Source organism: Mixophyes fleayi, chromosome 5 (genome assembly GCF_038048845.1).
Source record: "Mixophyes fleayi isolate aMixFle1 chromosome 5, aMixFle1.hap1, whole genome shotgun sequence".
Taxonomy (NCBI): domain Eukaryota; kingdom Metazoa; phylum Chordata; class Amphibia; order Anura; family Limnodynastidae; genus Mixophyes; species Mixophyes fleayi.
In genome coordinates, this window is record NC_134406.1 from 115,153,167 (window position 1) to 115,167,917 (window position 14,751).

The 14,751-nt window shown below is 41.9% G+C and overlaps 1 protein-coding gene across 3 annotated transcripts in view; it reads left to right on the top strand.

Annotated features, from left to right (window-relative positions):
• Nucleotides 1-14,262, top strand: part of LOC142158610 (uncharacterized) — a 133,191-nt gene extending 118,929 nt beyond the window's left edge. For 2 of the 3 annotated variants that reach the window (XM_075212726.1, XM_075212727.1), the window contains 4 exons: nt 2,564-2,707; nt 6,144-6,227; nt 8,138-8,431; nt 14,088-14,262. In XM_075212726.1, coding sequence (XP_075068827.1) covers nt 2,564-2,707; nt 6,144-6,227; nt 8,138-8,431; nt 14,088-14,179 — 614 coding nt within the window. In that variant the 3' untranslated portion in view covers nt 14,180-14,262. The remainder of the gene's footprint in view (nt 1-2,563; nt 2,708-6,143; nt 6,228-8,137; nt 8,432-14,087) is intronic. The other variant, XM_075212729.1, reaches the window with a different exon arrangement.
• The last annotated feature ends 489 nt before the right edge of the window (nt 14,263-14,751 follow it).

Below are 14,751 nucleotides of genomic sequence, written 5' to 3' on the forward strand. Positions count from 1 at the left end.
GTCTAGCCATTTGTTATGTTTGTAAAGCCACATTCAGTAGAGGTAGGGACCTTAACCATCTAAGAACCTCATCCATGTTACGCCTTTTGAAGCGAGTTCATGACAAGCTCTTGAGAAAATCAGAAACCTGCTAAAAAAATAACAACAAGCAGTCCAGCATCAGCTAGCTCCCTTCTCTCTAGATCCGCTAGATCCAAGGACCTGCAATCTACATCACTAACACCTTCATCATCAGTATCCTCACTAGTGATGGGGGGTTAGTCCTGCATCCAAGCTGCTAAGGCTAAATGACTCCTCCCCTATCCAGGATTCCTCAGAAGAATCCTTGAGATTAAGGCCTGCTGTTGCTGGGGGTGGATCTTCAACCCAGAAGGAGACCAAGAAGAAGACTACTTTAATCCTCTTGCAAAGGATAGTTTGACAGCTGTCACCCAGTCACACAGCAGATCACAGGCGCCGTGGCGACTACGCTAGTATTAGATCTGCACCCAATATCCACCATTAATGCAGCAGGTTTTAGACAGTTAATTGAGGTCCTGTGTCCCCATTACCAAATCGCATCTCTGCACCATTTTTCTAGACAAGCTATTTGTCACCTGTACGAGGCGGTTGCAAAAAAGAAAATTATTAGGCTACAAAAAACCCTTCTACCCACTGTACACTTAACCACAGATATGTGGACAAGCAGAACTGGGCAAACTAATGATTATATGACTGTGACAGCCCACTGGGTTGGTGAATCACCTTCAGCAGCAGGAACAGCAACAGCATCTAACTAACAACGCCAGATCTTTCAGAAGAAGGCTACTCTGTATCACCTGCTTAACTAAGATGCAACCTTCTCCTTACTGGCCTCCCCCTCTCCCACCTCGCCGCCCTTCGTTCTGTTCTCAATGCGGCTGCCCGACTCATCTATCTCTCACGCCGTTCCTCCTCCGCCTCCCCTCTCTGCCTTGCCTTACACTGGCTCCCCTTCCCCTACAGGATTCTTTTCAAACTCCTCACCACCACTTACAAAGCTCTCTCCCAGTCTACGGCCCCTATATCTCTAACCTCCTCACCATTCACACCCCTGCCCGCTCCCTGCGCTCGGCCAATGACCGTCGCCTCTCCTCCACTCTGATCACCTCTTCCCACGCCAGAATCCAAGACTTCTCCCGTGCTGCTCCCCTCCACTGGAACGACCTCCCCCGCTCCATCCGTCTCTCACCCAGTCTGTGCTCCTTCAAACGGGCACTTAAAACTCACCTGTTCCTCAAAGCCTACCAACCATCCACTTAACCCTTACCTTGTTGCTCCTTCGCTAACCTCCTTCTCTCGTTCTCCCCTCTCTCCACCAACCCCTTACTTTAATGGCTCCCTCTTGTGCCTGTTTGTCCACCCTCCCTTAGGATGTGAGCTTGTATGAGCAGGGCCCTCTCCCCTTCTGTCTCCATACCTGTTCTTCTGCTCCATCTTCGCTCATATGTCTGCCCGGAGTTCTGAAGTATTGGTACTTTGTGTTTTTTGCTCTGTACTATGTCACCCTGTATGGTCTCCTGTTTGTATCATGTACGGCGCTGCGGAAACCTTGTGGCGCCTAACAAATAAACGATAATAATAATAATAAATGCATACCACTGGCAAGCTGTTTGAAGAACTAAGGGCTGTCATTGCAACATGGCTTATCCCGATTGGACTCTCCTGAGGATATGTGATTTCTGATAATGCCACCAATGTTGTTAGAGCATTACAGCTGGGAGAATTCCATTACATTTCTTCTTTTGCTCACACAATCAACTTGGTGGTACAGTGCTTTTTTTTATAAAAATGACATGCAGGAGATATTGTTTCTGTCCTGAATTTTTTCAGGTCATTTTCGGCATTCTGGGAATGCACTTTAGTCCAGTGCAGTGGAGAATACTTTTCCGTGTTGTGCAAGGTGCGGAAACCACTCAAAGTAGTCACCTGTGATGTGAGTTAGCTTGAAAACAATGGTGGTGGGAGAAGCGGCGCTTCCTACTGGATGTGAGTGCAGCCACTAAGTAGAGCCTGAGTATGATAATAGGGGGAGTTCCCACCCGCTAAAGGTTATTGCATTAAATATAATAGGTTCTTGGGCACATGGAGATGTATGGCAGCAGGTATATGGCAGATATATAGGCTTTAAAATAATCAGTAGTACCGGGACATCATAAATAACAATTCTGGCCAGAAGCATACAAAAATGTGACATGCATGGGCAGCATTAAGATGCTGGTAATACTGCAAGATATGTGCTGGTAGTTGTAGACTGAGGTAGTTCAAGTCAAAATAGTCACATAAAGATGAAGTGCAGATTCAAAAAAAAATTTTAGTTAGCGTGATTTCCCTAAATAGAGTTTTGGAAAAGCAGCTAGAGAAATTGAAGGAGGAGGTGAAAAAAAGCTATTCCGCTATGTTAAACTTGTAGATCAAGTACTTTATTTGCTTTGCCAGGATCCGAGAGTTATCAACATCTTGAAATCAGATCACTACATTTTGGCAACTGTGCTTCATCCTAGGTTAAAGAACTATGTCTTCTCTTTCTTTCCAACTGACCCAGATCTGAAGAGATGCAATGAGCAACTGGTCAGCAAGCTAACAGCTCAAGTGGTAAATGACACAACGACGTCTCCAACTTCAGTTTCTCTGGCAACTGGTGCTAGGAAACAACTTATCTTTCCCAAGACACCCAGTGGTGATGCAGGTTAGTCAGTACAACATTTTGACATCTTGTCTGGTCTAAAATAATTGCCCAAAAATCGTGACAGCTCTGATGTAAAATGAACTACAAATTCCACGAGGAAGGCCATTACCGGCAATTACATCAAAGTACAGAGACTTTGGTAATGGTGAATTCCAGCGGGGATGTATTAATATTGTGTGAGGATGATGAACAGACTGATAAGGGTGAGGATGAGGGTAAGGATGATAACAGTGTAGACTGCAAGTGCTGTGATCTAGCTGAGAGAAGGGAGTTAGCTAGCTGATTGCTGCTATGCTTGTTAATATGTTGGGTAGAATGGCATGTTTTCGATTTAATGTTTTGTACAGTAATCTTTCCCTTTATTAGAGAGGTGTTTTTACTTTACCAATGTTAAAGCTTGTTTTTTGGATTTCAGTTTCCCTGACTTAAGCTCACAATGCCTTTGAGCCTAGGCTTTAGTACATGATGTAGGAGGACTAGTATCATCATGATTGGTGCCAGCAGGTGCTTGCTATATTGATAGCACTGAGCTATGGCATTGGAGATTGACAAGAACACTGCTACCCCTTCTGTTTCTGTGTAAGTAATGGCACTGGAGAGTGACCAGAACACTGCTACCGGGTCATTCCACATCAGATCACCACAATTTTAGAAAAAAATTCTACCTTACTTTCTCTAATTAAATTTGGTATAATAAATGGGTGTAAAGAAAATTCCCAAATCTTAGGCTGATATGAATGCTGGTTTTGAAGTTATACGTATTTAACAAAAAACTTGCTTTTAATGTTTTTTTAAGTTGCATTTGTAGCTCACCTGATTGAGGTAGTGAGTTGGGCAAGATCTCATTTTCAACCTCTTTGTATGTGCTTTAATATGATATATAACACAACATCATGTTTCAATAAAAACTAAAAATGTAACATTTTCAAAAAATTTAGATTTTCTCAAAAAGCCATATTTTACAAATTTTGAGAAACATCTCAAAAATTGTTCATACTGTTGATAAAAAAAATCCCCAAAGCTTTATTTTGGGATCATCTGCTACAAGAGCTTTCAGTTTTGAGTGATTCATGAAAATTGTATTTATTGATGCACTACACATCTGAGAAAATCAACAAAACAATATTTTCTTCAGTTCATTAGAGGAATGCACTTTCCTCTTCAGGTGTGTTTGGGGACATGATTTTACAGACAGCGCCTGCTCCCACTTTTGCGTAGGCGATTAAACTTAAGTAGATAGATGCTCTACATGGAAAGACACTTCAATTGTGTTGAATAGGGCCGCCTATTACAGTCACAGGTTAGCTTTGGGTGGGCTTAAATTAGTGAAGAAAAGCTCCTTTGTCACTAATTTAAGACCACCCACAGCTAACCAGACTCTGGACCATTCGAGTCATATTTAAAAAAAAGCTGAGTGTTTAACAGTGTATTCTCAGACTGGGAGATTGTGTGCTGGAAGTAGGAAGCAACAGCAATTTGGTGAAGGGGTGCTGGGAGGGGGAGAGACAGCAGACTGGGAGCAACACTGTACTCACAAGAAGAAGCCTCAGTCACCCGGCCAGGCAGAGAAGAGAAGGCACAGTCCATGAGGCTGCTGTTGATCTCCATGGCTCAGCGGAGCATGCTATTGGCTTATCTAATTAGAGCTCAGCACATGCTCTTCTCAGACTCAGCAGAGTCTCATGGGAATTATTTCCCCAACTCCCCGGCAGCCCAGTCCAAGCCTGCTGTAGTGTTTAAATTGGTTTACAGCAGTGTTTGCAATGGTTGGTGTTTAAATTGGTTTAGAGAAGTGAATAAGAATAAAGATGGAGCAAATGGCAGGTACCTTATTGTTTCAACCAATTTAAAAAGGCTAATCATACTAATAAGTAAGAGTTGAACTGTTTCAGAATGGATGTGTAAATTATTTTCTGAAATATCAAAACTTGCAAAAGTTTCTGCCAGCTGCAGAAAACAACTTGGGACACTTAGAAAACAGCAAGGCGGTCATTGTTCAGTTCCTCAAGATAATGTAGTATCAGCACACACTTGCTGACATCAGAGGTTATGTAACGGCTGTCTATGACAAGAGATGGTGTGCATTTATTCTGGAGAAAGATGAAAACATTGATGAAGTGAGTGACAATTTTCCATCCAGCTGATTCATCACCACCTTAATCATACCCAAGGAATCCGGATGTTTTATGGATGTTATGTATATGTAAATGTTATGTATAAGGTTAACTCCAACAGGTCGAATGTACACCCTTTCTAAAATGGAAAAAGTAAAAACAAATGAAACTTTCAGGCACTTCCAACCCATCAAGTAGCATCATCCATCCAGAGCAACAGCACCAAATGGTATTGATCTCTAGTAACCTTTCTTAAACTATGTGAAAGGCATAAAATTATCACACATGTTTTAAATATTTCAGTATTTAATACAATTGTACATAATATGCATGAAAGGGATTGTTTAAGGAGATAAATGAAAAGTAATGAACAGGCCTAGATAGTTCCGATTTTCATGATTCTTTAATAAACAGTCCAAAGTGAAAGGTCTTGTTGCAGATGATCCCATCATGATCCCAAAATAAAACTTTTGGGATTTATTAACAACAGTATGAACAACTTTTTAGATGTTTTTTCAAACATAAAAAAATATGGTTTTTTGAGAAAATCAAAATTTTGATTTTGAAAATTTTACATTTTTAATTTGTATTGAAACATGATGCAATGTTATGTATCATATGAAAGCCCATAAAAGAGGTTTAAAATGAGACCTTGCCCAACTCTCTAGCTCAGACCTGGGCAAACATACGGCCCGCCAGCCTTCCGAATCCGGCCCGCCGGGTCTGCCCAGGAGATTTAATTAATTTTGCTGCCAGCCACAGGTTCTGGAAGGGATACGGAGCTGGTCGGCGATGCGCGTCCCTTCCAGAGCATCAGATCATGCCGGGGCCGGATACAGCGTAATCCCCTGCGCTGCTGCGTAGGGGGGAAGTGCGCACTGTCCATACACCTCTCCCGCCGCATTCACAGCAGCGCCGCGGAGGAGAGCACAGAAGAGTATGGAAGAAGACAGTAAAAAGGTAAGTATTACCGTTACAGACAACATCATGCCGGGTGCAGCAGGGCTGAGGGGCAGCACGGCATGATGCGGATCACCACAGGACAGCGGGCATCATGCCGCGCTGCCCCTCAGCCCTGCTGTGCCCGGCATGATGTTGATTAAAGATGGACAGATGGACGGATAGAGCTCTGGTATAGTGGGGTAATATCTAGGTGGGGGTTCCAGTCACTGTGTTTATTGATGGTGGTACTGTGGGTCACTGTTTTTATTGATATTGGTACTGTGGGTCACTGTTTTTATTGATGGCTGTGCTGTGGGTCACTGTTTTTATTGATGGAGGTGCTAGTAACTTGTTCTCTTCTGTTTTTTATCTCTTCCCAGTAAGTTCTCCTGCCACTGCCATACTGCCAGCTGTCTCGTCCTCTGCTCCTGACCTTCAGACACTCTGCTTAAATCTGCCTAAACGTGAGTGATACCACCTATCATAGGGGATACTAATTTGCTGCCCATTTTGCCGGCACTGCAGTTACTATTGTGCTTCTCTTTGTTTGTTTACATCGCCAGCTGCATTTTATGATGGGCCCTTTATAATGGCCTTTTATAAATTTGGTTCGGCCCTCGAACACAGATCTGATTTTCCATGTGGCCCCCGAAAGAAATTAATTGCCCACCCCTGCTCTAGCTCAATCCGTCTAGCTACAAATTCAATTTAAAGAAACATTAAAAGTCTTTCGTTAAAAAGTGCAACTTTAAAGGCATATAACTTCAAAACCAGTGCACATATTAGCATTGACAGCATTTATTATGCCAAATTTCATTGCAATCTGAAACAGTCAGTTTGAACCCCTGTGTTGATTTGATTTGGAATGACCCTACAAATACTGTATCTGTGTGAGCAATGGCAGTGGAGGGTGACAAAAACACTGCTACCCTTTCTGTTTCTATGTGAGCAATGGCACTAAGCAATGACACTGAGACTGGAGAGTGACAAGAACACTGCCACCTCTCATGTTTACTTTCCTGTAAGAGCAATGGCACAGAGCAATGTTGCTGGAGACTGATACTGCCACCCTCCTGTTTCATTGTGGGCAATTGCACTCAGCATAGTGACTGGAAAGTGACTAGAACACTGCCACCCCTCCTGTTTTCTATGTGAGCAATGTGACTGGAGAGTGACAAGGACACTGCCTTCCCTCCTGTTTCTGTATGAGCAATGACACACAGCTATGTCACTGGAGACTGATAAGAACACTGCCACCCCTCCTGTGTTCTGTGTGAGCAATGGCACTTAGCAATATGACTGGAGAGTAACAAGAACACTGCCACCCCTATTGTTTCTGTGTGAGCAATGGTGTAGGAACAATTTTTTAGATATTTTTCAAACCTTTAAAAACATGGCTTTCTGAGAAAATCAACTTGTTGATTTTGAAAATTTTACTGTATTGAAACATGATGCAGTGTTATATATCATATGAAAGCTTTATAAAAGAGGTTTAAAACAAGACTTTGCCCAACTCTAGCTCAATCAGGTGAGCTACAAATTCAATTTAAAGAAACGTTAAAAGCAAGTTTTTTGTTAAAAAGTGCAACTTTAAAGGTGTATAACTTCAAAACCATTGCACATATCAGCCTAAGATATGGGGGTTTTCTTTACACCAATGACAGCATTTATTATACCAAATTTCATTGCAATCTGAAACTCTCCGTTTGAAACCCTGTGTTGATTTGATTTGGAATGAACCCTACCTATTCTGTTTCTGTGTGGGCAATGGCACAGAACAATGTCACTGGAGACTGCCAAGAACGATCCTACCCCTTCTGTGTCTGTCTGTGAAATTGTGCCGAATCTCCGTGGAGGGCGGTACTTATGGAATCCAAAACTTGCAAAATCCGACGACACGCCAATGACGTTGTGTCTTGATTTCAGTCCCGCGGAAACGCGAAAGTTAGGCAATCCGGGCGGTAAGGGTGGGCTTGGTTTTCAAAAAACCAAGCCTGAGCATCTCTAGTTTTTATAGTTTTTGAGGGAAATGTGAAAGACCAGTCTGTCAGGTTTCCAAGCATTGCAATTACGACTGCCAGTAGTCACACAACCGTCCATAAAATCTACAGAAGATCAAAGGAATTGTTATCCGCAACTTGCAGCAAACATTTATTGAAGGGTCCTTTCCAAGTACATATTTTGAGAGTGACATAAGGGAAATGTTATTCATGTAATCTCAAAATAAAGCAATGGACAAGGTAAGGTTTACTTGCCTTCTAGATTTTGTTAATGTTATAAGGTGATAAAAGGAAGAACTAAAGTAAATATTTTTATTAAGATGGTTCTCTTCTCAAGAAAGTTTGTTTGTTATTGAGTCTATTTATTGTTCTAGAATCCCTAGACATCTCCAGTTCAGAACAGATGCATTCTTCTACATCCCAAGCAACTGCTAACAGTGAATTTATAAGATCATCATGCTCCAACTCTTCAAGAAATTCATCCCCAACACAATGGGTGTCACACTACACCCCTTCCACAGACTGCCAGCCATTTTCGTCCATCCAGCAAACTAGCTCATCGTCACATTTTTCAAACATTGCATCCAACTCTTTGAGGTCACCAACAAATGTCAATGTGGTAACAAACTCTCTGAATAAACCTTCTGCAACAAACTCCACTGCTGACTGTAAGTAACATCTTCATAAACAGTCTTTTGATGATTATTATTCCCATATTCCCATATGTGACCGCAGTGTGCTCTTTAACCGCCCTTTCTTTTCAAATATTTAATGGATGTTTCGGTTATTCAGCATTACATTCTTAACCCCTTTTTATTACTTTTTAACAGATTCCTTGATAATTTTAGCAACATTCATTATTCTCATTTTATGATCATATAATTAATAACTTGCAGCATTACAGTGTACAATTAAATCCATATGTTAAACTACTTTCTTCTTCCAGCAAATTAGGCAGTGGTTTTGTATTCTTATACCCCATTCATACTGCATGAAAAACCCAGATTTTTACTGGGGCAAGCCCAGACGACCCGGGTTTTGGCGCAGTATGAATGGTGTTAGTGAAAAATCCCGTGACTGAAAAAACGGGATTTAGACCCGGGATTTTTGGTGGGGTAATTCCCGTGTCAGGCCTGGTTAGCATGCAGTATGAATGGTATTATAGTAACTCTATCGATTTCAAATAAGCATTGCATAAGCGATTGTATTGTGTTTCAAAGCACAAAGTAATTTATTTTAGCAGATGTAAAATTTAACAATTCGATACATGATTATAATACAGTACAGTCAATACCAAAAGATAAATACATACCGCTGCGCTCGCTTGCGCTAGCTGGTACTAGCGGACAGAACTTCACTCCAGAATACTGTGGTCAGAGAAGACTGAGGCCAGTGCCAGCACAGCTATATTATATACACTCAGTGTTACAGAGAAAACAATGCAGATGACGTGGCTTGCATATAGGTCCAGACTTCAGGTGGGTCCAGTGAAAACAGGTCATAGCCTAGTTCAAACAACCCCCTCCAAGGCTGAGGGTCAACATTCCAGATGATTCTCCCGCCCAGAAACCAGTTTAATTTAGTCTATTTACACATCACAGTCAATATAACTCTAAGTATTTATTCCCTAACATCACTAACTAGCGTATGCAATGTGCGATCTCTTCGGCGAAAGAACCGGACAACTGTTGATGAATAGGGGATTAAAATGATACTAGACATGACAAATTTCCTATAACCTGGACCTTAAATAACACTTAAGTGTACATATAATCATAATATATAAACTAATAATAAACTAAATACTATCTGCTCATAAATTACTGTGGAATGGAATCAATATAAATATGAAATATATAAATAACTAAATGTTGTAGTGCGAGTGTGTGCGTGCGTATTTTACCGCGTTATCGCGCCATGCCACGTGTAGTGTGGCATACTGAGTGCAATCACACGATAAAACAATATTAACTAATATACTTTCGCTCATCCAATTATACGACTTCGACAATGGTGAGACCCGGGTTTTTCAACTCAGGTCTCGACAATGGTGAGACCCGGGTTTTTCAACTCAAGTCTCAAATAAAGCAGCTGATTGGGTGTCTGGGACGCTGGCCCTGAGATAAACTCTCCTCCTGTACATATACTGACCCAGAGTATTCTCCCTCTGTGCCAGAAATTGCTCCTTACTGGCATACTGCTAGGGACAGGAGTATCACCGGGCACCTCAAGATCAGGTTGACAACATTCTCTGCATTGCTAGGGGATGTAGTCTTTCCAGAGGCAAAGGGTTGGCGGTTTCCTAAAGAAATAGCAAATGTGGTCTTTTTCTCTGGGCTGGCTGAAGCTGTGGTTGCTGGTGATGGCTGTTATCTAGCAGCTGTGGTCTTTTCCTCTGGTCTTGGATGTGCAGGTGTGGATCCTGAAGACTGCAATTTAGAAGCTTGGCTCCGGGTAATAGAGTTGAGAAATGCAGTCACAATTCCAACCCCAACAACGCAACATCCCACAACTCCTGGCCATCTCCCCAGTCCAGCTACACCCTTGCTACAGGCACTTCCTTCTCCAGTCCATCTACCACGGTAACTTTGGCAGTGAAATCTCTCAGTCCTTCACCCTGCAGGGGTCCCACTTGGACCGGCTGCAGGTTCCTCCAGATATAGGGTCTTTTAGAACCACAGGTGACTCTCTCCGCTGAGTCACCTTCAGACATGCTACACTCCATTGGGCTGGCAGGAGTCTCTAATGGCTCTCCTTCGCCAGTTAAGCACGTCAGCCGGTCACTAGGACTCGGATTGGAGGCACGAGTCTGGGGTGCTGGGGCTGTGGGACATTCCATCCTTAAATGACCGGTTTTCCCGCAGCTGTAGCACTTCCTCTCCATCCTGGGCTCCGATGGTATCTGATAATTTCCAGGGACAGGGTGGGGCAGTGGCTGCCGAATGGTGCCCGGAGGGTTAGGTACTTGCTTTTGGAGTAAATGAGGGGTGTCCCCCTGATTGTACAGTTCTTTGGTGCTGGCTTTGAGCCTGGCGCTTCTGCCAGTGTGGCCTCCCTGCCACATACCGATCCGCTAACTTGGTGGCGGCTTCCAGAGTGGCTGGTCTCCTGTCCAGCACCCATTCTTTCACCTCTGGTGCGCATCGTCTGTGAAACTGTTCTTGGTACATCAAGTCTATTACCTCCTCCCAGTCTGAGCACCTGCTCCGCGCACCGACTTCCTGCCTGACTCCCACAGCAGGTTGGCAAACTCCTCATGGGTGGCGTGTAGGTCCTTTGTGTGGTCCCAGAACTTCAGAAGATCGGTCTCTGGGGCAATATTGTACCGTTTAAGGAGTGCCTTTTTCACTATATCATAGTCCGCACAGTCCTCTGTGGGCACCCCATGGAAGGCCTCCACTGCACGTCCATACAGTGTGGGTACCGGATGCTTAACACATTACTCTCTGGGTACAGCGTGTAGCCTGCAGGTCCTTTCAAATACCTGTAAGTACTCATCAGGTTGGGTACAGCTCCACGATGCCGAGAAATCCGACACCAAGAATACCTACAAGAAAAAAACGAATTAATGAAAAAACGACAGTAATATTGACAGACTTACCTATAAAAAGACTTTAAACAGTTAACCTGCGTGGTCCCGACATTGGCGCTTTAAATTTCAATTCATTCAGGCCACACTGACGTCAGACCGTACTGCTGGAGATCTGTCCATTCGGAAGGAGGTCCTGTCAGCCTTCTGCTACCATTGGATATCTGCAAAGTCGTTTTTCAGGTAAGTCTGTCAATATTGCTGTTGTTTTTTTCATGAAATCGTTTTTTTTTTCTTGTCGATGTCTGATTTCTCTGAATTGTTGAAAAGATTACCACTGTACTCATCAATATTCCCAACAATCCTTACATTTAGGGATGACAGTTCTGATTCTCTAGGGCAGGCTTGGCAAACCTGTGGCACTCCAGGTGTTGTGAAACTACAAGCCCCAGCATGCTTTGCCAATATATAGCAGCTTATTGCTGGAAGGGTATGATGAGACTTGTGGTTTCACAACACCTGGAGTGCCACAGGTTAGCCAAGCCTGCTCTAGGGGGTGCCTGCCCCCTAGGCTGCATGGCTGGTGCCCTTCACTCTTGGTACCATGCCTCGATGACCTGTGCCTGCTCAACTCCAGATGTGTTGTCCCCTATAGCCGCTAGCTGGATATTTAGCCCAGCAGCCCTGCCCTCATCATAGGACAGAGGGGCTGTTGTGCAGGTGCAGTCCGCTGGGTAGAGGTCTCTGCAGTCTGTTGAACAGGGATCTCTGCTGTCTGGGTTACCTAGCTCCCGGTCGTCAACTGGGCCACGCCTTGGCATTTGCCGCCATCAATTTCCTCCACCTGGGTACCATGCTGTCGGTGCCATTCCCTCAGCGCCTCTCTCATCTCCACCCTGTTTGGCAAATGGCTGATGTCAATGCCCTTGGCATTGCACAGAGTCTTTAGGTCCGCATTGGACACTTTGGTGTAATCAGACATCCTGTACATTCTCCTGGCTACAGTTATTCCTCTCCTGAATAACTCGGCTCTCCTGATTGGTTCACGAAAAGCAGCCTGCACTTATCCCACCGCTTGCCACCAGTGACAGGATGGACCGCCGATGCCACCCTGTCTGTTGTTGCTGGGAATCGGCTGGGCTTACTTTGCCACCGTCCCCATTCATTATTACGAATACGCCCCTCCTGCTGCCACCAATGGACTCCTTTATGGCATCCAGAACGACGTTCCTTCTGGTTAATAGTCACTGCTAGTGTACTCTCATGCTGGTACACCTGGGCTAGTACAACTGACCGCTTACTATGGATCAGGGTGCTGTGGATGGATCCTCCCTGGCCTATCACACTGGCCAGAGCTGTTGGGTAGCGGCAGAGTGGTGGTACTGGAGAGCTGGGTCCAAACTTCAGACAGCCGGAGGATGGATTAGATTTAGGGTCTAATCTGTAGGTCACAGGATTACAGCAATATTGAAGAAGTTGTCAAACAGGGTCTTGAAGCAAAGAGTGATGTCTATTTCGCTCAAGTGTCCTGACAAAGACAGTTCCACTGATTTAAAGGTATCAGTGGTCAGGTCAGTTGGATCATCAGAATGATACATATCAGTGTACAAGACAGTGCTTTTTATACAGATTTGGACACAGGCTATTTTTGGAATCAGGATGCAATCTGTTTACCCAAACATGGATTTACCTGCAATGCAAAGCTAACAATATTTACGCTTATCTGTGATATCCTAAAGCCTTGCTGTGACTTCCTGTATCTCATCGTGGACATCTGACAGCAAGTCTAATTATCCCTTTCTTTCCCACAAGGGGTATTGGACACTCACATCAAAAGGTCTAGTCAACATGAGATTAGCATGGGTGCTTTCGTCCAACAGTTGCAGAATACATGTTTCCTCCAAAGAAAATAATTCTCCAAGAAAAGTACCAAACCCCAAACAAGGCATTTCCTTACACCAAGATATACAAAATACTTTCTAAACAAAGTTTTATTGATATATACATCAGAAACAATGCATTTTCTCTAGCAAGGTTAAAATAATCAATTTTCTTCCCTGGTCTCTGAAATAAATATTTATCTTACCAAAATATACACAATATCAAAAAATAAGTGCATTTGCAATTATATAAATAAGCGCCCTTCGCTATTTCCTTTAAATAAATTTATACCATAAGTTATTTGTAAATGAACCAGTCAAAGTTGTTAATCCGTGTAATTGCTTCATTACACGTGGTGTACTAATCGCAATCGCGCAGTGGAACAATATGAATTAATTTAGCCGACTTCATCCAACTATCTGACTTCCACTCCACTATATATATATATATATATATATATATATATATATATATATATATATATATATATATATATATATATATATATATATATATATATATATATATATATATATATATATATATATATATATAGGTGAACATGTGTATCTTTAACTGTCCGTACTTCCCCAGCTACTAGTGAAGCTGTAAGTGTTGTTCTCACAGACATCAGCCAACATAAAAAAAAAAAAGTTTTCCTCCATTTACTTTGTTTAATCTTGCTGAAGTTTGTCTTGAAATAGCATTTTATTGTGACTTGTTGTATATAGTACAAAATTGCTGTAAAAATTGTTCATGGAAATGTTTTTCTGCTGTTTTTATAATACATTGTATGTGGATGTAATGTCACTCCTTTGGCTGTTAATGACAAGCACCATTTTAATTTTAGTATTATTTTGCTATTAATATACTCCCTTTACAAATCTCACAAGTAACATGTATTTTTCTTCCAGATATACATGCGAATAATGAAGCAGACGTGTTGATAGATAATGATAACTGTCTTACCGCAGAAGCAGCTTGCAGCGATGATGATTATGTATAATATATGTATATCCTTATAAAAGCTATTATTACATGCTTAAACTTACCTGTGGTCCAAATATTATAAAGTTTCATTTTTTTTTTCCAAGTATGCGTTTATACATTTATTGTGAACACATAGGTTTCTTAATGTTTAGTGGGGATTGTCTATTTTTAAAACAATGTAAACAGACATGCATGTATGGGTTTTAGCTTATTTATGTGAATAAACAACTATTTGTTGACAAATTGTAAAAAGAATATAGGGTGTATTAAAAATAATAATAAAAAAAATAATATATATATATATATAGGCGAACGCTGCTCCTAATCTTTATAAATATACACACACAAAACACACAAGCAAATTTAGTTTAAAGTTTGCAAATTACTCTTTTGTGTACTTGATGACTATTCCTACTGAGTAGATTTTGCTAATTTTTTGGGCTTATTTTATTTGGTTTATATCATTTTTGTGTGGCTGTTACCATTTATAGCGATCTTTGCTATTTGAAATTGAGTAAATTTTCTATCCATTGTTTTTTTTCGCATTTAGTGCTAGTTAAATTAAGTGGAATATACTAATTAATTTAA